At 40.8% G+C, this 27,949-nt stretch overlaps 1 protein-coding gene and 1 non-coding gene across 5 annotated transcripts in view; both read left to right on the forward strand.

Annotated features, from left to right (window-relative positions):
* The window catches only part of RERE (arginine-glutamic acid dipeptide repeats), a 366,200-nt gene that overhangs the window by 227,366 nt on the left and 110,885 nt on the right, over positions 1-27,949 (forward strand). For 3 of the 4 annotated variants that reach the window (XM_074377496.1, XM_074377499.1, XM_074377498.1), the window contains 2 exons: positions 20,551-20,599; positions 27,402-27,526. In XM_074377496.1, coding sequence (XP_074233597.1) covers positions 20,551-20,599; positions 27,402-27,526 — 174 coding nt within the window. Of the gene's footprint in view, positions 1-6,802; positions 7,001-20,550; positions 20,600-27,401; positions 27,527-27,949 lie in introns of those variants that run through there. The other variant, XM_074377500.1, reaches the window with a different exon arrangement.
* TRNAA-CGC (transfer RNA alanine (anticodon CGC)) lies at positions 9,182-9,254 on the forward strand. The gene has a single exon. It is a non-coding gene; the product is annotated as a tRNA-Ala (tRNA).

A 27,949-nucleotide genomic window follows, 5' to 3' on the forward strand; every position in this document is an offset into this window, starting at 1 on the left:
CAGGACCTCGTGCGTGCTAGACATGTTACTACTCACTTTTCCACTGAGCTATACCCGCCCCCTAAATTGTTTAATTTTTAAATTACCATAAGATCTCAGTGAAACTGGTAATATCTTTATTTTATAAATGAAGAAATTGATGCTATATTAAACAGCTACCTAAGGCACACAGTTAGTAAACAGGAAACCCCCAAACCTATTTGACTCAAAACATGTGCTCTTAATTTCTGTGATTTCATCACAGATTGGGTCACTTACAAGTGAATTTTCTTATGGCTGAGCTGGCAAATAACTTTTAGTTTTTCTAATGAAGAAAAAAGTATGTGTTCACTGGAGAATAACTTGACAAACACAGAAGTTAAAGAAGCAAACTGATAGAATATGTAATTCTATAACCTATATTTGAGTTTTTCCTTAAATATACATCTGTGTGCATATGTATAGGTGTATGTGTATATATTAAGATTGTCATCAAAATATTCTTTATATATGATGTACATATCATGCATTCCTCTATTCATTCATCTTCTATTATGAGCAGAGTACCATGTCATTAAACATTTTACAAAAATATTTTAATGAGCACCTTGTATAGGCCATCATATGGATGTCCCATAATTCATCTGTTCTCATATTGTTGAACACTTATGGCTTTTCCAGTACTTAAATAATATGGTCAGATAACACTGTGACCATCCTTTTTCAACATAAATATTTATACTTCACCTGGAAAGTGGCACTCGAGATCCCCTTTATCTCAGTTAATTTGGAGTTCTAAATTTGTTTCTGTTTTAGTGAAGCCACCTTTTCTACTCATCACAGCTCGTGGCAGTTGTATTGCTTTCAGGTACAAGAAGCTAGAGCTGGGTATAAATATTTTCTTGTTGCTTTTGCTCTGCCATCACACTGAACTCTCAGAGCATTTCCCTGAGGTGGCACGTGTTGGAGACAGTTGAGCACACAAGTCCATCTGGAGACACAGCCTAGTGAATATAAAAGAACTTTAATAAGACCCCAAAAATCAGATTTGTTAATTCCAAAAAAGGTTCTGCCAGTAAATATCTACAAATGTTGAATAAAATACAGCATAATAAATGCAGAGCTGAGCTTGCAAGAATGAGGAGAACTGAGAAGTTCAGCAGCCCACAGTGAGAAGGTCGGGTCATCGTCTGTCTCCTTCACGCAGGGTCTTTGGTTTTAACACCCACCAGGTACAGGAGATGAGGTCTTGATTTCAAGTGTTTTGGGAGTTGGAGCTGAGAGCCTGTACAAAGTTAGGATCAACAAAGGTCTGTCCTTTTGGTGGAAGGTGAACTAGGGTGAACTACCTCTGGAACTGGAGGGAAGTGACAGGGAAACCTTTTTGGCTTTGGGACTTTAGATCAAAAACAGAAGAGGAGGAATAGAAGGAGAATTCCCCTTACAGTTCATAACTTTGGGCCTTGCCGCCATGAGTGTTGGGGCTTGAATTTACACTCTTGAAAAATACGAGAACTCCAGGATGAGAAGATAATGTAAAAAGTGGTCTTGTACCAGTGAGCTGCCCTGGACAGCTGACAGAAGCACACGTACAATTATGGAGAAGGACACACCCTCATTCAGAACCTGCAGGGGTATCTGCAGATGCAGATCTTTGAATGCTGAGCTCACTGTCAGAAATTCCAAAATGTTGGAAGAAACTATGTGCCTTCAACTTGAGTCAGGTAAAACAGTTGATGAGATACACATCTGAGAACTTCAGTGCCAGAGCTGTCATAAAGAGACTATGTAACAGACTTTAAGTAGAATTTTTATTTCTCTCTCAATAAGCCAAGTTTGAAAGGAAGCAATCCTAGGCTGGTATGAGGCCCTCCAGACATCAGAGACCCACCCTCTACTGTCCCTAACTTCAGCTCTTACCTTGTGCCCAAGGTGGTGATGGAATGGTGGCCCTGACATCCAAATTTAAGGCTGGAAGAAAGAGGAAGTGGGTAAAAATGCATGCCTTCTCCCTTTAAAGACCGTTTTCATCATTTGTACAGGACACTCCCTTTCTTCTCATTAGATGAAAAAAAAAATTAGACTCACACTTTATAGGTGAATTCTACCAGTGTTCCAGAGAACAGAGAAAGATGGTGTACGTTCCCCAAGTTATTTTATTAGTAAAACCTTTATATCAAAACCAGATAAAAAAGTAAAATTTATAGGTTAGTCTTATAAACAGGCATGTAAAATGTTTAACTAAAATATTAGAAAGTGGAATATGCAAAGCATGAAAAATAGGCTTGTCCAAGTTAGTCGGGTTTATAGAATACAAGGATGGTTTAATAATGATCTGTTACTGTATTTTATAAAGTTTTAAACATATTGAAGAAGAAAAAATATACAGTCATCTTGATGTAGGAAAACACTTGATAATATTCAACACCCATTCAGTACTAGGTGGGGGGAAACTCTTAACGAGTTAACTGTATAATGAAACTTCCTTATTCTGGCAGAATACTTACCAGACACCTACAGCAAGGACCATACTTAAGGGCCGTGTTGGAAGTGTTTTCTCTAAAATCAGAAAGAATAGAAGGATTCCCATGACCGTGAAGACATGAAAAAGAAAATACACGAGAATCGAGAGTGATGAAATGAAACTTTATTAAGATGGTGCAATAGTTTTTAGCATAGAAAATCTGAGAAAACATGTGAACAGGTAGTTAGAACTGACAGATAAGTCAGCCTGCTTGCTGGCTGTAAGACCGTCAGATGTAAAAACTCAGCTGCATTTCCACACAGCAGGGACAGTCACAAAATAAAATTTAAATGAACTGTTTCTGAAACCTTCCCTTCTCTTGAAGGGAAAGTAGTACTAATAGGAGTCAGGGTATCTTCTTTCCAGCAAGTGTTTTTTTCTCTGGAGTTTCCTGAATGTTACTTTTCTTTGCTATTTTTGCTTTACAGTTTCTTATTGTAAATACATTTTTCTATTTTTGGTAAGTAGAAACAACTTTAAAATTAAATCTAGGAAGTGTCCATGTTACAGCTGTTACTTTACCTTTGATGAACAGATTTTCTGCTCGCTAAAAATTAAGTACTAGAATGGACAGAGTGATTGTTCAGTCAGTTTTTGTATAATATTAATTTTTAATTTTAGAAAAAATATTAATATAATATATGCTTTTCACCTGCTCAGCCCCAACTCCCCTTTGTTTAGAAGTGCTAATCCTTCCCCTGTTCTCTCCGGGTTAGGGGTTAATTGGAGGCGAGAGGGGGTCTAAGATCCAGGGACAGCGGGGAGGTGCTGGGATCACAGGACTTCTGGGGAGACCCAGCAGCAGGCCTCAGAAGGAAGCACCTGGGGGCCCGTGTGCAAAGTGCGGGCATTACCCTGCAGGCAGCACGACAGGCAAGGGAAGCAGGAGTGAGGTCCGGGCAGGTTGTCAGCAGTAAGGAAGCATCTAGTGTTCAAGACCAGTGGAGAAGGCAAGGCCTAGGTCCTCGAGGCCTGTCAGCACTGAGTAGGTTCCAGGTGTCCTCAGTGTAAGACAAGACGTCAGTGGAAACAGGGCCTGTTTCTAGAATTGGAATGTATGGTTAAAAGTGCACACTGGCTTAATTACCAAACCACCAGGTTCCAGGGCTCCCTCATTTCCTCTGATGAGGAGGCCTGAGCCCATATTCTGAGGCTGGATTGAACTTCAGCTGGGTCTTCAGTGGATTTAGTTTGGGGATTAGAGAGTGCTCTGGAAGCAGGTAGCGAGGCAGGTCACTCACTGCCACTGGTGTGTCCACTCTCCAGATTCCGTGAGGAGTGAGGGCTGAAGGCTACTACCAGGTATTTTTTGTTTTATATATTTAAAAATTTTCCGCGTGTAATTTTATATTCATAACTAAGAGTTAAAGTTTAGCACGTGGAACTCATGTGTCTTTCACCCAGTTCACTAGTTGTTAACATTTTCCAGTATTTGCTTTATTATTTTATTTGTATTGATTTTACTTTATGTGTTACCTTTTGAACTTTACTACAGATTTGCTGATCATCTGTTTTGCCGTGATGTTCTCTGTGTTTGCCATCCTTGATTAATTATTCTCTCCATAGTATTTTCCTTTCCTGAACCATTTGAGAATGAAATGCAGATGTCAAGTTGCTTTCCCCTTAAATATTTAAATGTCCAAGAACAAAGACATTCTCTTACATAACCTATGGTATAGTTATCAAAATCAGGAAAGTTAATGTTGCTATAATACCATATAGTCTAATACAGTCCACATTCAAATTTTGCCAGTTTTTCTAACACTGACCTTCATAGTGATTTTTCCCCTATGGTCATGCATTGGTGTTTAGTTGTTGTATCTCTTTAATATCCTTTGTTTTCATAACATGTTTCCTAGCCTTTTGTTTGTTTGTTTGTTTTGTTGTGATATTAACATTTTTGAAGAGTAGAAGCCAGTTTTGCCAAAATTCTTCGATTTGTTGTGTTGATACTCCTCACGATTAGATTATCTTATGTAATCCTTCTAGGTGTAAACTATGTGTGAGTGCTACTGTGCCGTTCTCAGTGCATCCAGTTATGTATATTTTTGAGGTACAAAACGAGAGACTTGTGTGGCTTCAGTGAAGAGTATTTTGAGCTTAGCATCTGTTAAGAGAGTTGAGGCGCCCCAGCAAAGGGCGTGATGAGTTAAGGTTCAGCAGGAGAACAGAGTTCTCCCTCAGATGTGCAGGCTGCTCCTAGTGAAGAGCTGTCTCCAGAGAGGAGCTTGTTGGAGGAGGGCGTGGCTTCTTCACACGGGAGATTGTGAAAGAGAGGAGGCCTCAAGAGTGAGCCCTGGGGTATGCTGCCTGAGGGGTCATGGGAGGAGGAAAGCCTGTCCAAGTGGTATGGAAAGGACAGCTGTGGGCTGACAGTGTCAAGAAAGGCAATGAAGAGGGTGTTGACATGGGCAGGGTTCACTCCTGGGATCCAGTATCCCAGAGATGTGGCCGTAGGATGTTGGTAACTTGCCCCTAGTGTTGCTCATGGCATTTTGTGGGACCAAGATTATAGTCCACATTTCTTGACTTGCCATCACAAGAACTGTTTGTATCCTGTGTTCCATGGAACAGCTCCCGTGGTTTTTCAGAGTAATGATGAATTTTTAAAATTATTATTTTATGCTGATTTCTCCAAGTAAGTAATTTACATGTGAAAGGGTTTACTTATTTTTTTAAAGCACTTTTGAAGGAAACATTTTGGTGGTCATATTTATGCTGTTTGGCTGCTAGGTTCCAATTCAGCTGCTCTTGTTTTTAGAAAGTCTTTGTCTCTAGACTGTTTCTAGTCAAATTTCTAGGGACATGATGTCTCAGATAGCAATAGGTAAGGTGGTCGTCCAATGTGTAGACACTTGCTTCATGTGCGGGGTCAAAAGTAAAACTTTGACCAAACTGTGTTTGGCATTTCTTGTGTAAATTACATTTTCAGCAAGATGAAAATTTTATTATTTAATCATAGTCTCAATTTAGTTTATTTGAGAGCATAAACAGGGACACTGAGGAAGGGAGATGGGTTCTGTGTTTAGGAATCTTGAGGACACTGAATCTTCTTTTAAGCAGGTTTAATTTCTTCACACTCCATTACATTTGTGGGAAACAGAGTTGGTACTGCCCCTTCCTACCCTCTCTTGTCCTTTATAAAATTTTGAGAGTTTCATGGTATTCCTTTTGTTTTAACATTATAGCTAAGTAATCATATGTAGAATCATTTCTTAGTTTGCAAATGGAAACTAAGCCGACGTCCACATGCAGAACTAGGATTTCTTACATGGCTGACAGCCCAGTTTGCCTACTGTTGGAGGTAGAGGTTGGGGAAGAGGCCACAAAACGTGTTTTTAAGGATTTTTAACAGAAAATGTTCTGGCTGGTGCTGTGGGCAGTGTGAAAACTTCGTGGTGCTCAGTGTGACCAGGATGGTGTGGTCTTCCTTATGTGGCTTTAGAAGTCTTTTCTGATTAAATTTGAAATGAATTTAGCTTTCATGGGCAGCGTCACAAAGAACTGCCTGGAGTTTTGAGTCGAGACCGACCCTGAGGTGGTCAGGTGCTCGGGTGTTTGTGGCAGGGTGTTCTCTGACCTCCTGATCTGAGCCTTCCTGCGCTTCTTGTTGTGAGAAGGACAGTACTTGTGCTGCACACCCTTGATTGGGTTAGTATCGAGTTAGGAGATATTTTTATTTATTATTCAGGTGATTTTAGAACTTCTTATCTAAGGGAGACTGAGCTCTTTGCATAAAATACGGTGTTCTTCATTTGCATACTCCACTTGCTGGGCCTTCCACCCTGTCTGTAGCCGTGATGACACCCAGTGCTCCGTAACTTGCCCAGCACTGTTGCTGTGGCCCTTTTCCGAACGGTCAAAGTCTCCAAAAACAAATGTGTGGGGTTGCTCCCCTAGAGTAGCCACTGCTGTGTTTTTAAGTATACTGCAGTATTTCTGTTAATCAGTCTCACAGAGACTCATTCATATCTGTGCTTTTTGATTCTGTTCTTTCTTGATGATCTTGTTATTTAAAAGCATAATTAATTTTTTTAAAAGAAAAGACAGAACAAAACTTGTTGTCTTGACCGAGCCTCTCGACGGCCCTGCTCGCCGAGTGCCCGGGGTCGGCTGTCTGGATCCCCCTGCCAAGGCCCCACTTCCCTGCACACTAGCTTGGTGTGCGGGAGGCTGCGGAGGCTGCCGGCTGGGCTTTATTTACGGAAACGGCAGGGCTGAGATTGATTGCGCCGAGAGACAGTGTGTGGATGAGGGAGGGTCACAGCACATGCTCAGTCCTGTCAGTGTGGGGGGAAGTTTCTGCGTTCTGCGTGAAGGCTTAGGTCATAGCACAAGCTCAGTGGAAGCTCTCTGAGGTCTCTCAGACGGCATGTGCCTCCATTTTGAGTTGTTAGAGTAGAAAAGGGCAGAGTTTCCACAGTCAGTAGAGAGCCGAGGACACAGCTAGACTCAGCAGAGCCTGTTAGTCATGGACGAGCCGCTCAGCCCCTGCAGGTAGGCTCCCTCCTCTGGCCTCACCTCCAGAGTGATGGTGTCGCTGCCCTTTCTCACTTCGGAGGATGTTTATGAACCATGCCATCATTCCCGGTGCTCGTTCTGAGCCTGCATCAGCCCTGGCTGGCCTGGTCGGTGGTGTCGCGAAGCGTGAGATCAGAGCTGAGAGTGGGGTCTCCTCGGAGATCATTAAGCAAATGGAGAACGTTCTGGGTCCCCCTGGTCCCTGTCCTCTCCCCCTTCCCCTCACCTCTTCCTCTCCGGGTGCAGTTTTAACCCGGGATTCGCTGGGTGTCTGGTGCTTGTTGGCCTTCAGGCACCTGCAGAGCAAGCCCGCAGGTTGGCCGGCCGGCTGGCTGTGTGGCTGGTGGGACCGGCGGGCCGAGAGCCGCTCTGTTTGGACGGTTTAGGAAGGGTGGTAGGTGGGCAGCTATTGGTTGCTTTGAAGGTGGGTGGAACTTGTTTTGATTGAGAGCCTGTTTGCTTGAGCAAATTATAATTCTTGTGCTCTTTTTCTGAAGTCTGAAAATGAAATGGTGCATACGTTTTGACATACGCAGGGGACAGTTGTGGATTATGGTTGCAACTGTATCACCTTAAAATGGATTTTTTTTTAAGAAATGATAACTTATATGTCACATAATTTTCTATTGCTTCCAAAGGAAGCAGTCCATCCTGTCTTTTGGAGCTTATGGACATTTTCTTGGCAATTAAAAAAGAAACATGTGCATTGACATTTGTGTTAGAAGTTGAGATTCCAGGGTTTTTGTTTATTTTGTTTGTTTCAGCAAAGATGGCATTTGTTGTGTATGTCTGTTTTGTTGTGTGACTTGTGAATTCTGTAGGGGAGGAGTAAAGGGAGGAGTTGATGCCTGAGAAGGTGGAGGCATTCCCAAGACCGGGTTTTGTGCCCTCTGCTTGGTGGGACTGGACTCCAGTCTTTTCTGTGAGGGGAGGTTATGCTTTTTTGTGTGTCCTGTTTGCAGACAGGGCTCAGACAGACAGCTCTCACTGGAGTTAACTTAGGGAGCCGATCATAATAAGCAGATTTAGGACAAGTTGAATTCTTACCCGAATAGATATTAAGTGAAGTTTTTGAATTGTATTAATTGTTCCTTTTTGTTTCCTCTCCCCTTTCTTCTGATAGAAGTTGGGAACAAATTTTGAAGGGACACTTAAGTTTTGCGCATTTGTCAGGGTAAAAGGTAGCATGAAATACAGAAGAACGTGCAAATGAAAAACTCATAGGTGGGGGAAGACCTTTACTGCACGTTGATGGTACGGGGAGGAATTCTTCACGTGAGCTCTTCGTGGTGTATCAGTGTGGAGCTGTGTGTGGTTAGCTCCTGTCAGAGGAGGCCCCTGATTTACAGGATGGAAAATTTTTAGGAAGGCAAATGATGAATTATACCAGTGAAAATATTACTGAAATAGAATCTGGCTCCTAGCAGGTTCAATTTTAGGATTGTAATGAAGGAGATGACTTTACAGGGATAACTTAGGGTTAATGCACTTTATCACCTACCGTTTTTTGCTCTCTTTCTCCATTCATGTCAGGGCTGCCTTCCGCTTATGATCACGTATATTTGAACATTGCGTTTGGAAGTTTTGGGCAGATCCCCCCTTTTACTTCTCCCCGTACCATGTAGTGTTGCTTCTGAAACTTGTCTTCTTTCACTTCCCTTGGAAGTGCCGTTGCTCTTCCTTCCCGCTCCTTCTGTGAGTCTGGAAGGGCCCTTCCTCTAGACTGAGGGGCTGGGCCTGGCGCATGTGGGACCCTTGCAGGACTCGAGTTTCTGACTCGGTTCAGAAAACCCATTGTCTGAGTCAGGGGAATACTTGGTAGGAGGACACTGGAACTGCCTTTGTGTTGTTCTCTTCAATTCTTCTTCAATTTTTTTTGCATTTAGCAAATCAGATGTGATCAGGAAGCTCTTCTTGTGGCTGAATCCACTCTGGCTAGGGTCCTCCTGCTTGGCTAGCTGGCCTGGCCTCATGAGACGTGCATCTGTGGGGCTCGCATATAGCCATCTGTTGAGATGGTGAGGACATGTAGTTACTACCGGGGTCTGTGTAAAAGTTCCCCCAAATATCATCCTATTATTAGCTTTTCCTGTCATTATATCAACATCTTGAATCAGAATTTGAGGTTGATCCTTACATTTGAAGTGTTCCTTGAGGGGAGGGTGTAGCTCAGTGGTAGAGCACATGCTTCGCCTGCACAAGGTCCTGGGTTCAATCCCCAGCACCTCCATTAAAAAATAATAAATAAATGACCTAATCACCCCCCCACCCCGATAAAACGTTCCTCTGGCAACATAAATTTTGCAGTCTGTGAATCTGCTCATAACATCCCTCTGCCTTTGACCACTTCCGAGACTTGGCTGGTGTGTTAGCTTAAGAATTAATTGGAAGACCCTGATGCACCTACAACCTGAGGTTCACCATGTCTGTGATTCTTCAGTTGTTCATTGGTCCTGATCCTTTTTCCAAGTTCATTTTTCCTTTTATTTTTTGGTCATTATTGAACAAAGTTGTCCTTCCACCAGACACACGTTCATTTTAAAGCTGCAAAACAACTATCTGACAGAATGAGAGAAAAAATAGAAAATATGGGCTGAAGAGAGATTGGAAATTATGTGTGCATTTGTGAATCTCCTCCCAAACCGACAGTCATGAGTACGGAGCAGTTTCTGATCGGGGAGGGAACTGGTTCTTGACCATATCTTTACAGCAAATCTGAAAGAAAACTCAAGTCTCTTGTCTGCTCTCTGATACTTTGGGACGAAGCTAAGACAGTTCATTTTAATTCAGTTGAGATAATTAGACCTTATTTCCGTCAGAGTTCTTTGAACTCTGCATGTGTTTGTGACTATTCAAGTGATTGTCTTCCTTGATGAACTTCAGCCTTCTGGGGCAGGGACTGTGCCCTCAGCTCCCAGGGCAGAGTCTGACAGGTGGGCCTCTGGCACAAACATGTTGAGTTAAATGAGTGGCATCTATGGTAAGAGAGGAGAGTGGACTTGGAGCTAGATGATGTGGTTCAGATTCCACTTGATGAGTGCCTTGGACAAGCCGTGCCATTGGGTAAGTTCCTTCCCTCCTCTGAACCTCTGTTTTCTTGTGGGTCGTATGGGGTTAAATATTTCTCACAGTTAAAAAGATTGGAAGGAAACAGTGTGAAAGTGCTTGGCACATAGTTGCTCACGTATTACTGTTATTAATTCAAAGTCCAAATCTATGATCTTATGTAGGTAAAGTTATAACAATGTCTGTATTTTTTGGTCAGCCCTATTCAACTATGACAGTCTTAGGAATTGTGTTAGGAATTATGGTAATTAAATTAATGATCAGTGGCTTAGCCACCATTTTTTTGGCTGCTCTTTGGGTGTTTACATTTTTCTTTACACTTGAATTTTTTTTAAAAAAGCTCTACTTCCACATCATGTAACATTTGGTGTGCGCAGCATCAAACGTTACTCTCTTCTTATGCGTTTATCTCCTATAGCGGGCACGGTGTGTGTGTGTGTTAATGCTCGTGTCGCCACCACCATTTCCACCACCTCCTCTCCCCTCACCTCCCTGCCCCCCATATTCACACCACTGCACTGAAGAGGAATAAGGTGATGGTCCTATTTTTTTAAATAGCGTTTCCCAGAGACTTCCCTGTGGGAACAGAGAGACATTTAGACACGCATTGTAGACGTACTTGCTTGGTCCAAAATCCCTCTTTTTCTGGGGACACTCCATTCCTGTTTATTATAAAGTTTGATTTCAGTGCAGAAAGCCAGCAACATTTTTGATAAGGAGATTGGCTTTATCTTTGAATCCTGCTGCTTTATAAATTCCGGTGGGATTTTAAAAATAAATTTGTTTTCTGAAGTCTTTGTGTGTGTGCGTGAGCGTGCATGTGCACGCAGCTTGGTGTTGGGTGCGGTCCTGGCAGCCGTTTCCTTCTTTGCAGCAGGTGATGACTGTAAGCCAGTGAGGAGCCTGCTGTGGGCCGGAGGTGTGTGCCCTGGGCTGATGCGCTGCGCGTTACTACCTAATGGGGGAGAGTGTGGGCAAATAAGAACTTTGGACAGTGGCGCAAGGTCACTGTAGTGCTTTGAAATGGAATCCTTTCTCACATGTTATTTAAAAAAAATGATTTGGCCAGTTTTCTTTCTGATGTTACATCTTATTTTGTAGAGGCCATTTTTACTGCATCTTATCGTCAGCATGGAAATTCTCATTCCTTAGCCAATGCCTGGATTCTTGGTTCTGGACTCTGAATTATATTCACGGGGACTCTGAAAGGAGAGGGGTTGAGGATCCTCTGTAATTAATTCACTGTAACCCCTCAAATGAACACCTTTATCCCCACGGGCTTTGATGTCTTCTGTCAAGCTAGAAGACTGGAGTCAGACGGCCTCTAAGGAACCTTTCATCAGAGAAAACTTAAAATATATGGTTCTGGATTTTAAAGAGTTCCTGTCTTGACCTTGGCATTGGCGTGTGAATTTGGAACATTAACTCTTTCAAATGTTGACTGATCATCTTTTTCTTTCATTTTGAATGAATACTGAGTTTTACTCCTCCTGGGCATTTTATCAATTCTGTTTCAGATCACTTTTGCTTGGAGGGGGCCAGCCTTCTGTCACACGTGACTTGACTTAATTCTGCAGTAAAGCACTTGGTTGCTATTTATGGCTAAACAACAGTTGAGTTAAAATATTGGAGTCGTTTATTCATATATAATGGATTTGGTGAGTGGCAGTGGGCTCTGGGATGAAACGGTGAGCTGAAATTACACTTGGTTCCTGCCTACATGGTGCTTTCAGTCAGGATAATTACACAAATTAAATTAAGGTCACGGCTGTGGTTAAGAGGCTAAAGGGGAGGTAGGTGGTGCTGGGATCTCATAAGCGAGGAATTATGTCCTCTTCTCTCTGTTGCCAGTGCTCAGAGTTAATAATAGTAATGACGGCCTAGCAGCAGGCATTGTGCCTACTTCTTCCCGTAGGTCGTCTTTTATTTTTATAGCAGTCTTGCTGTCTTATGAACTTGGTTTTATAGATGGGCTCTGAGAGACTGAATTGTGTCCTCGAGATCACACTGAGAGCTAACAGAACCTTGGTACTGAAATTGTAATCCAGGTCCATTACACTCTGAAGTCTGTGCCGGTCCCCTGCACCTGAGCATCTAGACGCAGGTGTGTGTACCAACGCCTCACTCCAGGCGGTGGGACATCCTGAGGGTACACAGAACACAGTGACTTTACTCAGATTTAGGGAAATTTTCTTTTTCTATCTTAAAATGAATGGGAGTTTGTTATGGAATAGAATACAAAATTTACATGGATTTTTAAGAAGCTATGTCAGACTTCAGAGAAATTTCAGACTTTTGAGAAGACTGCTTTAGAAACACGTGTTCATCCTGGAGAAACCTGAGACACCCAGCCTGCCGTTCTAGGCTTGCTTCTTATTAGCCTCATTCTCATTCCTGCCTTTTGATTTTCCTAAAATTTGGTGTATCTCATTCTGGACCCACAGTCAGTTTCTGTGGTCATTTTCTGAATGAGCTAGTATGTAGGGTTTCTAGAGTCTTCTTTGTATTGATTTCATGTCAGTCTTCCTGCTCAACTTGACACCCTATAGAAAAGATAAGAATGATCTACTGTTTGAGCCTTGCAATCTGAAGAAACAGGTAAAGGAAGACTGCACGGTGATTTCATTCACACTCAACACCAGCCACAGATCAGGGGTCTGATTTGAGAGTAACCGGTCCCAGCCTTTAGGGGAATGGGCCAGGGGCCACACTGCTGTTACCTTCTGGGCGTGGATTATGTTGAGAAGCCAGCTGCCTGTAAAAGGCCTCTGTTCTACCATCTTGTCTTCTCCCCAGGACCCTTTGTCATAAGCAGTCACCATGGTCACGTAGAGATGTTTGGGTGTCTTGAGCGAACAGACCCTTGCCTCCCACACACCGTCGCCTCTTTTCTGGTGCAGAAGTGGTCTGATCTGGGGAGGGGCGCCTCTTTCCTGGGCAAAGCCTCCTGCGTCCGGCCCACCGCTGCCTCGTCTGCTTTGCATAGAGGCTTTCTCCCTTTTTGATATTCAGTTGCAGGCTTCCTGCTCCTTTCTGTCCATTCCCTGTTTACTTCTTAGACTAAAATGTTTCCATGGTAACAGGTTACTTTTCAAAGGGAACATCTTGTCATTTTATTTAATCCACTGCAGCTGAAGAGGACTGAAATATTAAGTTGTAGTTGCCATGGATACTGCTTTGTTACATCGGTTTCTTTTGTATCAGATTTCATATACAATGAATTTCTTTATTTTTTTTTTTAGCTCAAGGAATAAACACAGTAACTTACATTATTGTTGTAATTTGGCTCCGGAACTATTTTTTCAGATTCCAGAGCAAAGATTTGTAGAATAATGGGGATTAAACTCAGCTGTTTTAAAAAAATTATTACTTACATTAGCTGCACAGAGAAATTCTTCTTTGCTGGTGAGGGTGGGTTTTTTTTGTTTGTTTTGTTTTGTTTTGCTTTTGATACTATGATTCACAGCTAAGGCCATCCCAAAAAGGATGACCCCACACCAGAGATCCCCAGTAAGTACAGGAAAAAGAGAAATATGTGACTTGAGTTAATTCCTTCAATTTCATTGCTCATTAACTGTGGTGTTATTTCTTCAGCTACTTAGTTCAGCTGTTTGCAGTATATATCAAAGGAATCTATTTGTCGTTTAATCAGCTTTTCTCGTGTTTGGCTTTCTTTCTTATCCTCAGTGTGTCTGTAATACATAACTCAACTAACCTCTTCTTTTGACTTAATTTTTTTAGATTCATAGAAAGTTGGAAGATACTACAGAATGCTCCATGTACCTTCCTACTCCCAGTAGGCACATTGTATAGAACTCCAGTGCAGCATCAGAGCCCGGAGTTGGGACATTAGTACAGTGTGTATATAGTTCTGTGCCATTTCCTCACAAGTGCAGCTTTGTGTAACCATCATAATCAAGATCGATTCCATCATCACTAAAATTCAATTCCCTCCCTGCTTCCCCCACCATCCCTAACATCAGGTGGCTAGTAATTCGTTCTCCACCTCTGTAATTTTCTCATTTTGACAATTGGCCATTAACTTTGATAGGAGAGTTTTTATATATGTGTGTATATATATATATATATATGTTTACTTATACTTTTATATATATATACTTTTTATATTTTTTTTTATTGAAGTCCGTTTACAATGTTGTGTCAATTTCTGGTGTACAGCATAATGCTTCAGTCATACATGAACATACATATACTTGTTTTCATATTGTTTTTCACCATAAGTTACTACAAGATACTGAATATAGTTCTCTGTGTATGAACTTGTTACTTAATCAGTTTTCTCTTTTAACATGATTTTCAAACTTAAAAATAACTTTTTGATTATTTTCTCTTGCTTCGATGTTAGAAATGAACATAGAGCTGAATTAGGGAAAGGATATGGCTTCTTGTAGTGTTTTTGTTTATAATTATTTGTGTAATTTTGGTTCGGTAACTTAATCACTGCCGTATGGGAGTGTGGTTAGGAGCTCTGACTTTGGAGTCAGCTAAACTTGAGTTTGAATCCTGGTTTTTCCATCCTGTTAGCTGTGTAATCTTAGGCAATTTCATAACCTCTCTTAGCTTCAGTTTCCTTATCTGGGTAGATAATAACAGCAGCTACCTTACAGGTCATCCTTAAGATTAGATAAGAACATGCTTGGAATTTGCTCAGCTCAAAATGCCTGGTACGTAGTAAATGTTCAGTGTGTACATTAGTTTCTTTATCAAGGTTACAAATACTGCTGTTAATATTATCTATAAAGTGTAGATTCTGCCTCATAGAGTGTCATGGGAATAAATAAATAATTACACGTGGCATAGAGAGCACCTAATAAATGAAAACTAGTATTATTATTTTGCTTGTGTTTGTCATACAACTATGAGATAACTGAATTTAAGATAAGTAGGTGGAAACCCTGAGGTGAGAATAAAGATGTACATAGATATGTCTTGCATTATCCTGGGGTATGATTTCCATCTTTGGCTTCTTATTTCATATGTAGTATCCTGTATCTGACCTTGCTGGGATTTATACTGTCCTTCGCCTGGATTTTCCTTCCTTAATTAATGGCCTCCCTGGCTTTGTCCAGACTTACTGTGTTAATTAAGGAATGGTGTACATCAAGCAGAAATCTCTTTAATAGCTATGTTTTTTAAACTCAAAATAGAATAAGATCTGAATTTCTATGAGTAACACTACTGGTGTGCTCATTAATATCAAAATATGAATTAAATGAATTAATACATAGAAATGAGATAATACTGTAGAGGACCTAGAATAGACAGAAAGTACTTAAATGTTAGCCTTTGTTACTAGTTGAAGGATTAACCTGGCATTTTCTAGGTTAGGGCCTTTTGAATTTTAGCCTCCAATATTTAAAAAACTTTAGTCCAATGAACATTTATTGGACAGTGACCCCCAAGTTAATCCCAGTCCTCGTGACTTCAGAAAGTGGCTCCAGACTTCACTTTGCTTTCCATTAATGTGGATGCAGTCAGTGTCTGTTCTCTTCTTGTGAACATCCCTGTGTAACAGGGTCATAGTTCTTAAGCAGGTTACATGCGTGAATGTCTCTATTTTTCAACAGAAGTAGAAGGTCTCATATTTCACGTTGATGAGCTAGAGTGAGGAAGACGTGTGTGTAGATAGAGTAGGGGAACAAGTAATACACAACAGGAGGCAATAAATCATCATAGTTAGTTAGTGCCAGTATTTTCTGAAGCTCAGAATGTATCATAATCAGTGCTTCTCAGAGCTGGGTTGTGGGCCCCATTATTAATTTTGTCAAATTCTGACCCTTGAGTTTCTGTCTCTGTAATATTCTTTATGATGAAATGGGAAGCACCATGGAAGACCTCCAGACGCACACACCCAGGGATGCGCAATGCTTGTTTGAGTCAGAAGCTTAACTGGCCACTTCTTTCATGGAACACCATTTTAATTTAAAAGAATAACTGACAAACTGTGCTCATTTGCGTGGCTGACTGGCAGACATTATCTTGAAAATGAATGAAGGGAAGGAAACAACTGATAGTATTTTGCCAATGCAAGATGAGGGCTTTAAAATAATAATTAGAATCTTGAAAGACTTGTACCCACTGCTCTGAGCTTGACAGCTTCGGTACACTTAACAGGCTTTTCTTACAAGATGTTTGGTGATATTAATGAATATGACTTTAAAAAATTGTATAATTGACTGTGTTAATGTTTTGGAAGATCTGCAAAACTTAGTGAACTAGTATTTTTCATCCAACCAATGCATGACAGAATCATGGGTGGAAGATCCATCCAAAGGCCAAGACAGACCAATAGATTTTAATATAAAAGAGTCCAGAAGATCACTGATAAGATTTTAGATTCATATTGTGGAGAAAAATTTAAGAAACAATCATGTGTTGAGTTTTGGTATAGTATCAAAAAGAATATTCATAATTATCAAAAAAAACTTCAAATATCCTTTAATTTCCCAGTTATACAGATGTGTGAGGCTAGATTTTTTCATAGATTTGCAAAAATGTAAAACAGAGCCTCTATTTTCACTGGTTTTTGAATTTAAATACAATTACTTTTCATGAGTATATTTTATTATGTAATGAACCTATCGCTATTTTTAAATAAGTAAATAAATAAATAAATAAGTTTTCGGACTTCCTCAAAAATACAGCTTTCTTGGGATGCTCAATAGTTTAAAAGGGTGTAAAGGGGTTTTGAGACCAAAAAGCTTGAGAAATGCTGTGTTAAATAGAAAGAAGAATGTAGTGGTCAGCATATGATGGTTAACAGTGTTTTCTATAAGCTGTTGATACTGCATTTAAAAAATAATTCCTGTTGATTTTTGTCAAGTTTTACATCTTCGTAGTCGAGAAATATTCATACAGCCAGGTTTTCGGTTTGTTCTGAGGGAGTAATACCGTTCGGCAGGTACTAGGTTGGGTTCTGGGGGATATAGAGTGAGTTAAATCTCAGTCTCTGATCCAGAAGCCCGGAGTCCCAGAGTGGATGGAGGTAGGAGATGCTGCCCTCTAATAGTGAGGTAGGAACCACAGAAGGGGCGAGGGTGGCGGCAGGGGAGGAACATTTAGAGTTTGGATGCTGTCAAAAGAAGACAGGATTGTAATTGTTCGCTGAATTCTAGACATTGCTGGTTACTGGCAATTTCCCATGAAGCCTACTTTTTGTTTTTCATCTTTAGTTCATATTCTGATAGTTTTTCTGTCAGAGGTGTCCAGTTTTCTCTAATGGGGTGTGTTGCTACCTACCTCTTTTTATCTTGGACCTAAAAAGTATTTCTGCCATTTATTCTGTATTTGAGAGGGAGTTCCTGGGTATGGTAGGCTAATGCCGTTGGCTGCTTACCTTGGATCTTAATCCTTTTCAAAAATAACTTTGTTGAGGAGAAAGGGTATATAGCTCAGTGGTGGAGTGTGTGCTTAGCATGCATGAGGTCCTGGGTTCAATCCCCAGTACCTCCATTAAAATAAATAAGTAAATAAATAAACCTAATTACCCCCCCAAAACAAAACAAACATAAATAAATAAAATATTTTAAAAATTCTGTTGTATCTCTTGCTATGAAACCCTAATATTTAAAAATTACGTATGATAAATACTTTTATGGTAAGAACTGATTTTTAATTTTAAAAGGTTCTTTGTTTTATTTTGTCCTTTTCAATCTACTCACTAATAAAGGCACTTATTAGTACCTTTCATTGACATAAACGTAAAAGAAACAGATTTCTAATTTAGGCTCTTAAGATACCCCAGCACATTTTTGTCTCACTTGTATCGTTACTAGTGGCATTAATAATTATTAGCCTCCTATTTTTTGCACAAAATAAGTGGGGTATAAGCAGTTCTATTCAATAAGATATTTTGAGAGGTTGTTTTTTGTATTGTGGCATAATTTTGAGCTAAATGTGATAATATTGGCTTACTAAAATATTAAAAGAAAACAAAAGAAATAAAAACAAACCCATGCAAAAAAATAAAAAAGAGAAATAAAATTAAAATGAACCAAGGATGTTTGTCCTGCTGTTATCAAGGACTTTGCAGTGTATGTAGCAGTGACGGGGAAAGGCTTTCATAACCAACCACTTGAGAACCTTGGCAGGACATAGATCTTCTAGAAGAACCTGAAAGTTGAGCTGTGGTACAAGTTACTGGACAGGCTGTGGCTGAAGCTTTCTGAGATGATACATTTTGGCTCGACCTACTTGTAGGCAGGCAAGCGTTTGGAAAGTATTTAGAAATAAAGGAGAGAGCTTTTGGCAGCTAGTTTTTGCTCATAGCTAGTTACGAAACAGAAAGGGACAAGTTGGAAGGGAAATGGTTGGTAACACTGACTGCTTGTTTTTTTAAAGAAGTGCTCGGATTAAAATAGCCTCCTGGCTTGTTGGATTCCTCTACATCCCTCCTAAAACAGCTTCTCGTGATTGCTGCACAAACCTTCTGGAACTCCAGCCCCACTTCTAGCTTCTGCATTTCAACATGCCGTCCCCCTGCTAAAGAAACGAAGACACGGACGTGGGTGGGGAGCGCTCAAGTGGTAGAGCGCACGCACGCTCAGCATGCGCGAGGTCCTGGGTTCAGGCCCCAGTGCCTCCTCTAAAAATAAATAAGTAAATAAACTGAATTACCCCCCAAGTTAAAAAAGTTTTTTTTTTTTTTAAATAAAGAAACGAAGACGGCTTGTATGTTGAAATCAGCACTTAGCACAAGCTTTTCTTCCACCACAGTCTCTCTTTTTTAGTGTCTGTCTCAGGGTTTTAGTTGCTCTTGGGAAACCCCTGCAGTTTTGCTCCTTATCCCCTTGAGGGGTCTCTTTGGAACTTCATAGACTGTCTCCTTTTGAAACCTGCCTAATTTTGATCCCTCCCCTTAGCATTTTTGTGCCCTGCTTTTCCTGAAATGTTTTGTGCTTGTGAATGCAGTGACTGGACCTGTTCTGGTGTTTGGGGCATGGATGCTCCCTCCCCAGGTAGATGGATTGTAAGCTTCTTAAGGATTAGCCCATTTTCTTTCTGTTAGTCTCTCTCTTCCTTTATCAGATCTGCTGCCCACTATTCCAAAATTAGACTCTTCATAAGAAAAACTGTCAGGTTTAAAGAAGAAAGTGTTGGACCTGAAGGAAATAATAGTTTACCAAAACTCTTTTAACGGCTTCAAAACTAATGGTGGAGGGTATCAGATCCATGGGAGAGAAACGAGAGACTGCTTCCTCTTTGTCTTTGCTGCCTTATTATGCTCTTCAGCTCAGTCCAAGTCACCAGATCATCACTGAGCAGCCCTCGCTGTGTGAAAGCCTGCTCTTCAGCAGTAGTGGAAATTCAGAGGTGATTGCAAAACACAGTAAAGGCTTGTCACTGGGCACGGAAAGGGTTTTCCTAAGATAGCCCACAGACAGTCGAGATTGAAAGTTGAGGGGAACAGGGAACTCTGGGAACTGAGCTCTGGGAGGCTGGGGGCTGTGTTTCTTTGTCCAACACGTGTGCCCACTGCGTGCCCTGTGCGAGGCCTGGGGTGAAAAGGCATTCAATGCATATTCCCTGAAGGAGTGAAAAGAGGAAGGCACCCCGCACTTACGGGGGTGTGTGAGGTGGCACGGGGAGGAGATCAAGAAAAGCTTCAGTGAAACAGTGGTTTTTAGAAGGAACCGGGCAGTTTGGATCTGGAACAAGGAGGAGTGAGTATTGCAGGTGCGGCAGGAGTGACGCAGCAGTGAGACAGGTCTTTCGCTGCCGAGCCTGCCGGGCTCACCCCCTCACCTCCATTACACCTCTGCCCAAGTTCCACTTCATTAATAAGGCCTCTTCTGACCCTCCTGTATAAAGAGCTGTAAAAGTGTTTCATCATTTACTGTCTCTTTAATTCCTTGGTCCTTATCATCATCTGAGCTATTGTTTGTTTCTTTGTGTTTTACTCAAATTAGAATAAAAATTGCAGTAAGGCAGGAATGTTGTTTTTGTTCCATTGCTTTATCTTCACCTAGGGCAGTTCCTGGCTGATAGTAGGTACTTAATAAATATTTGTTGAATGAATGAATGAATGACCGACCCAGTGTGTGTGCTAGGAATTGTAAGCTATCTTGTTTATATTTTAATAAGATTTATAGTGTAGGGCACCCTGAAATGTTTCGAAAGAAAGGAACATGTATTGGGGTTGTGCTATAGGATTGTTCATCTCTTCTGAGGTGTCAGATAATGATGGTGTAGGTACTCAAGCCAGGAAGCTACAGTGAAGGGCTTTTTAGAAGGAAAAGGTTTTAGCGCTCTGTGTGTGTGTGTGGGGGGGGTGTTGCTGGGGGTTACACATGTCCAGGGCAACATTAGAAGTAGTGGAAAAGTTCATTCTTCCTGAGTTACCCCTCATGTGTTTCAAGTGATTTATTTTCTTTGAAAAACGTGTGACTGTTTACATCAAAACTATATTGTGCTAACCTGATCTGTTCTTTTCATGACAGGAGGCTGAACAGTACCCAAGGAGAAATTCGTGTTGGTCCTAGCCATCAGGTAAAGCAAATTTCAGTAGCTTCTTCAGTAGGTTTTTATTTGTTAATATTCAACTGGCCCTTTATTCTGTTGAGCAGCAACTTAGAACTGTTGTTATGCTACTGAGAATTTTATGTAAATGTAGAGATTTAATTTTTTTTAGATTACCATGTATTTTTAAAAACTGTGGTAAAATATATATAACATAAAATTGACTATTCTGACCGCTTTTTAAAAATCTTTGAAGCTTTATTTAGTCTTTTGAACAAGAGCTTATTCTTAAAATATTTCTAGAACTGTATTAATGAGATTTCATGTTTCATTGGCATTATATAATATTAAAAATTGTTTTACATTGCCCTTTGTTTATTTTATTGAGTTATAGTCAGTTTACAATGTTGTTATTCTGACCATTTTTAAGTGTATATATAGTTTAGTGGCATTAAGTACATTCATATTGTTGTGCAACCATCACTACCATCCACTTACAGAACTTTTTCATCTTCCCAGACTGAAACTCGGTACCCATTAAACAGGAACTCCTCGTTCTTCCTGCCCCCATTTTCTAGCAACACCCCCTTGTACTTTCTGTGGCCCTGAATTTGACCATTCTAGATTCCTTGTGTCAGTCGAATTGCACAGCATTTGCCCTTTTAGTAGATGCATCTAGAGGTCTTCAAGGTGCTCCCATATTGTAGCATGTAGCAGAATTTAGTTTCTTTTCAAGGCTGAATAATTCATTGTACATCTGTCCGTCTGTTGATGAACACTGGGTCACCACGTACTTTCCTGTTAACTTCCCTTCAGAAAAGTCAAACTGGTTAAGATGTTTGTCAGTTGGAAGCTTGTTGTGTCATGACCTGTGCCCTTCCATCCATGTTTTATTCAGTTTACAGGGATTCTAGTTACATTTGTCATCTCTTTTTTAATCTCTGTGTCAGTTAGGATGTTTGACAGGCAGGGCCAGAAAACTCTGGCTGAACGTGGCTGCTGATGGTTTCACATATCATTACATCCTGGTCAGGCAGGACCAGGGCTCTGCTCTGCTTCTCTGTGGTTCCCCTGGTTTGGTGCTCAGCTCTCCCCAGGGGCTGCCTTCTTTCCTTCACATTTTATTATCTCTGATGTCAGGCTTCACTGGACCTGACATCGATAGTGTGATTATTTAATTGGTAGCATTTCTTCCTTCTAAATGCACGTAAAGTAATAGTGGATCTTACAGTGAACGCAGATACAGCAAATGTTGAAAGGAGGAAAGGGCTCATCCTTCTTTTCCTCTTAGGAGGAAAAATTTCTCAGGTCTCCATTAGTCCCACATCTCAGTGCCAGGGATTGGGTCATGTGATCATTTCTAGACTTGAGGAAAATGGGTTTATTAGCACGATGGGCTTGGACTGTCTCGTGAGGTGGAGTGGATGTTGGACCTGAGTCACAGTAGCCGTCATGTACTAGGACATGCATTCCAGGCGTCTCCTTTATCAGAGTATAGAGGATTTTCTGTTTAAATGTTGAGCATTTCTTACATATCATAGGTATTTTTAAGAATCTGTTTTAACTGTAACGAAAAAGAAATTAAGAAGTGAAGGAATATTAAAACTAAAACACAGAAACTGTTAGAGGCATCTGACTTGTAGAAGATACTTCTTGTCCCAGGGCTGGGCTTGTAACTAAGACAGGCAGAAGAAGGCTGCAGGAGGACCCCCCTTGGCCCCTGCCTGTTCAGGCGCACCCTTCTCTTGCTGTGGCCCAGTAGGCGGGTCTGACTGCTACATCTCAGCTGTGTTTTTCATGCCTTCAGGCCTACAAGTTACATTTTGATCACAGGATCCAGGTCATCCTGGTCCCACCTCATGACACCTCCCCCCGTGCTCTCTCTAGCTACTGTATTTCCCCACCCATGTCTTCTTCCTCCGTGTGTTTCTAGTGTCTTGCTTTAGATCTTTGTACTAGTTTTATTTTACAGATTTTTCCCCTGCCATAACAGAAAGAGTGGTTCTTAAGTAAAAGATGCTTAAAATCTTGGAAAGGAGCAGATTTACTATGCTTGGATTTTTGTGTACTTTCATTTAAAATCAAATATTTATTGTATATCATATTTTAAATATGTATTATGCTTCATTTTCAAAAAGAAGTGTTTTGGAGCACTAAATAGGACTTTCTGTGAATTGGCAGTATTCCTTTCTTAAAATTTTTAAATTAGGTACAAGGTTAACATGTGAAAACAGGGAAAGATAACATGGTGAAAATGCCCTTATCCTCGCCACTCAGCTTTCCTACCTGTCAAGTTACGGGCAGCCTTATTTGTCTGTTCTCCTCTGCACTTCTGCCTTCGTTGCTTTGAAATGAATCACAAATGAATCATTTTACTTGTGAATGTCCTAAAAACAGGAGCTTTTTCAAAAAACAGAATCACACAGAGAAACACAAATATCAAACGATATCACTTATATATGGAAACTAAAAAACTGACACAGATGAACTTACTTACAAAACAGAAAGAGACTCACAGACACAGAAAACAAACTTATGGTTACCAGAGGGGAAAGGGGGAGGAAGAGATAAACTGGGAGTTTGGGATAGGCAGATCCTAACTACTATGTGCAGAACAGATAAACAAGAAGAGCCTACTGTATAGCACAGGGAACTATTCAGTGGCTTGTAGTAACCTGTAATGAAAAAGAATATGGAAAAGAAAAGAAAAGAAAAATATATATATATAACTGAATCACTATAATATACACCAGAAACTAGCACAACATTGTAAATCCAACTATGCTTCAATTAACAAAAAAAAGTTAAAAAAAAAGCCCAGAATCACAGTGTATCACACCTAATGAAAATAAGCAGTTTCTTAATACTCAAGTGTCTGCTATGTCCAGAATTCCCTCATTGATTGCTTCCCTTTTCTCCCTCCCTTTCTTTTTTCTACAGTTCAAACTGTAATCTAAATAAGAGCTATGCATTACAATTGGTTGATATGTCTCTTAAATCTCTTTTAATTTATCCATTTCTTTTATTTTCCCCCTCTCAGTACATATGGGAAGAAGCAGAGTGTTTTGTCTGGTGGGGTTCGCTGCAGTCTGGAGGTGACTGATTGCGTCTTCATGTGTCATGAAACTTGTTCCCCTGTTCCTGACACGTCTGGAGACCTAGTAGTTAAATTGAGAGGTTAATTGCGCTCCAGCTGGGTGCCCTGCCCCCCGGCAGGAACACGCGTGTGCGGTGCCGCGTGCTCCGTCCGGCACATGTGCGTCGTGGTGACTGGAGCCGACGGTTGTTACTTCGATCCACTCTAAAAATGTGACACTAATTCTCATTCCTTCATTTATTAGCTGATCAACTTTCCCTCTTGTCAACTTTTGATTCACTGAAATACATAAGAAAGGCAAGATAAATGCTTGGATCTTCCCCTATTTTTACCAGTATTCAAAATGCGGAGTTGGTTCCCCACCTTCCAGCGTCGTCAGTGGACTTAAAATTACCTGCAGCCAGCTGCAGTTGTTCTTGCTGATGGTTAGATCATCCATATGGGGGCTGGTCTTCCTGCTGTCTTGTGTCCTGTGAACTCAACCCCAGTGTCTTCAGCGGAGTCTTTTATCCGGTGTGCCATGGTTTTTAATGTGTCATCATGTGTACTCCCTGCCCTAGGTCTAGGACTGACCTTCTACAGGAGCCCTCATTGTCTTAGTGGGAAGCGGCGTCTTTTGACTGGCTGCTGGGACATTCATTCTTACTGGGTCGGTTACTGTTGCTGGGCCTCTTCAGGGAGCAGATTAGGAGATAACGCTTTTTCCCTCCTTTTCTTTCTTTTGAGATGTGATGTTTTCTTTCTGATACTTCTAATTCAAATTCAGAATTTTATCTAGGCCTTACGTTTAATCCTATAGATGAAGTAGTTCTTTCATCTGCGTCTGTTTCTTTTTCCCATGTCTCAAAACTAATTTTTAAATGATACCTGCGTAATTATTCATTTGCTTTAATCCTCTAATACATCTGTAGCAGCTCAGAATAACAATACTCCACTGCTACGAACAATATGATTATTGAAAACAGATTACTATTAAGCCTGTTTTTTGGCCTTGGAATATAAGGCTCTGTAGGCCAATTAATATGTTTTGAAGTTACTTGAAATGGTTCCTAGAGAGGAACCAGCTGAAAACATAGTTTGGTGCATTTATTTCATTTTGCTTTAGAATTTTTAAGGGATTGCTGTTTTTTAAACTTAATTTTGCCTTTATAATTATGTAAAATGTTTACCTGGCTCCAAAGTCAAACATACAAATGAGGTATATTCAAAGAAAGTTCACCTTCTTTCCCTTTCTCCTCCACACGTTCCCTGCCTCTCTGATGGATTATTGTTATTTTAGTGTTTTTTAGCTTAAGGTTTTATCATTCTTATTTTTGTTCCCCACGCCCCTGTTCTTAGGTAAATGGCAGCATAATGTAAACACTTTTACCTCCTTTCTTTTATCTTCTTGACACTATATCCTGATGCTCCCTCCATAGCAATATGTAGGGCTCCTCCTCATTTCCTTCTGCAGCCTTCTGGGACTCCACTAGCTGGGCGGAGAAGTTCATTCTTCCAGTCCCTCCCGTTGGTATTTGTGTTGCTTCCAGTCATTTGCTATCAGAAGTAATGCCTCAATGAATAGCTTGTACACAGAGATTTTTATTTTGCCAACATGTCTTTGGGCTATTATGTTATCCCCAGAAGGGGATGGCTGGCTTAGAGGGCAGATGCACCTATAATCCTGAGGGTTGACAGAATTCCCCTCCATGGAGATTGTACCACTTTGCATTCATACTAGGAGCTCATGTGAGTGCTAACACGCAGCCTTGTGCATTGTCACACTTTGGCATTTATGTCAGTCTGATAGATGGGAAATTGTATCTCTGTCATTAATTTGCATATCTCTTGTCAGCAAGGTTGATCATCTTTTTCTATGATTAAGAGCCATTTGCATTTCTTTTTCTGTAAACTAACTTTTGTTTGTTTTTTATTTTGGGGGTGGTAATTTGACTGATATGGAGGAACTGGGGGCTAAACCCAAACCTTGCACGTGCTGGAGCTGTAACCCCCCCCCCCCCATTTTATTTCTAGCCTATTTTTCTCTAGAGGGGTTAGTCCTCTCCTGTAGCAATAGTCCTTTTTAATTAATGTAACAAACAGCTATTGGAGAGCTGCTGCACCGGGCACTGTACCTGTGCTGGAAAAGAGCAGCTCAGTACAGATGTCAAAGACTTTTTGATAGGAACAGCTATCGTGTTTCAATGTTATCCTTATACTTTTGCTATGTGTATCAAGCAGAGCTAATTAAAAAAGAGCATCCTTGTTTGAGGGAGGTCAGCACTTAACACGCATTGGAGGCACCAGAGCCAGCCGATGCAGCGGATCGCAGACTGCAGCCTGCGAGCTGCGTGGCCTGCTAATGTTGTGTCTTGCCATACAGTTGCTTTTAAAACTTCAATAACCAACATTTAAAACCATGAACTTTCACATTAAAGTCAAGATTCCTGGACTTTGGGAGAAACTAGAGGATGTACAGACACTGGTTCTCATTCCTGCATGGCAGTGTTCCCTTGTTCCCTTTACCCTGATTCCCTTTGCTCCTTGGTACCTAATACCTGCACGCCCAGTACGGGGGCCACTGCCGCAGGGTGCGAAGCACTGGAGTTGTGGCCAGTTGAAACTGGGATGTAGGGTTGGGTTTACTGTGGACAGTAGAATACTGAAAGTGAAATACGTGGTTCTTGTTTTATTTCTATTGGCTGTACACTCTGCCTGCTTCATTCATTTAAATTTTTTGCCTGGGTTCCACGGACACTGGAGCTTTTTAACTTCAGCTTTTAATTTAAAATATTAGACTAAATTTGACCATGTTTGTAAGTTGAGAAAATAAAAACACGTGTGTTTTGCAGACGGCTGACTTCTTACAGGGCTCTGATGGTTATGGTAGTTAGAGTGCCTGCTGACTCTTGCCCCGTCCCAGCAGAGAAGGATGAGAAAACGCTGCAGATATTTAAATCTCTAACAGAGTTCCCTTAGAATCTTGGTTGTTGAGCACTCGTGTTCAGATATTTCAAAAAATGTTTTAAATTGAGGCATGCTTTATGTATAGGGACCTATTCGTATCTTACGTATACCGTGCAGTCTGCTGTGACAGTTCATATCAAGACACAGAACATTTGTCATCTCAGAAAGTTCCTTCCTGCCCCGTCGCAAGCAGTCCTCTCCTCCTGAAGCCACTACTTACCTAATTTCCATTGTCATCATTGAGTGCAGCTGTGTTTGTAATGTGACCGTCATGGCTTTTTCGGATGGTCACTCTGACTCATTGTTACTGACTCAGTTGAAAGTACCATTAGTTCAGTAGGATAGTTCACTGAAGTTTTTTAGCAAATATCCTGAGGTGAGGTTTCGTTATTTGTATAAATGTTTCTTGGTAAACTTGTTATATTGGAAATGTGTGTGGTTTTCCCTTCCTTATCAAGGAGCTGTTATCTCCTGAGACATGTCTTGTTTTATAATTTCTTTTATTCACATGTGCGTTTCTTTTTCCCTCTTTGGACCATGCTTGCACTGGTTTACTTTGACAGTTTGCTGCTCCTTAAGTAGAGGTTAAGCAGTCCGTTGTGAAATCATCCATAGTGGAATGATCCTAAAATTTGCAATAGGCCATGTTCAGTGACTAGATTTTTCTCTTATTTCTGTGCTACCTAAGGAAAGAGGCTCAATGCACTTCTGGATCTATCCCCAAGACCTGCCTGCTGAGGCAGCTCTTTAAATGTGCCTTGATTGTAACTCTTCATCCCTGTCTTACAGGCTAAGCTTCCCGACTTGCAACCATTCCCTTCTCCCGATGGAGACACTGTGACCCAACACGAGGAACTGGTCTGGATGCCTGGAGTCAATGACTGTGACCTCCTGATGTACTTGAGGGCAGCAAGGTAATAGGAATCCACAGCGTCCTGCTTTCTGAATTGATTAGCAGAAACTTCCTCTTTCCCCCTGAAATTTGTATATTGGGAATTCTCTGACTTTGTTATACCTTCTATAATCAGAACCCTGATCCTTTCTACCAGAGAGAAGTGGCTTACCATGGTAAAGTCACTTTTTTCTTCTTGGTGTTTGCCTCACATCAGATTTTAGAACTCTTCAGAAAGAGAGCATCTTAGGCCATACGTGCAGTTGTCAACATTTCTCAATACAGTTGGGTAATTGGCTCATCTTAAAATCCCATTACAGATTTCTCTACTTTATGGCTGTTTATTGGTACCTGACCTAAACTTTACATTTTTGTAGCTTACCTGTGTGAGTACTTGCTAACCTTTAGAAAATGCCTGAACTACAAAATGAGAAGTTTTAATCTG

Source organism: Camelus bactrianus, chromosome 13, assembly GCF_048773025.1.
Source record: "Camelus bactrianus isolate YW-2024 breed Bactrian camel chromosome 13, ASM4877302v1, whole genome shotgun sequence".
NCBI lineage: Eukaryota > Metazoa > Chordata > Mammalia > Artiodactyla > Camelidae > Camelus > Camelus bactrianus.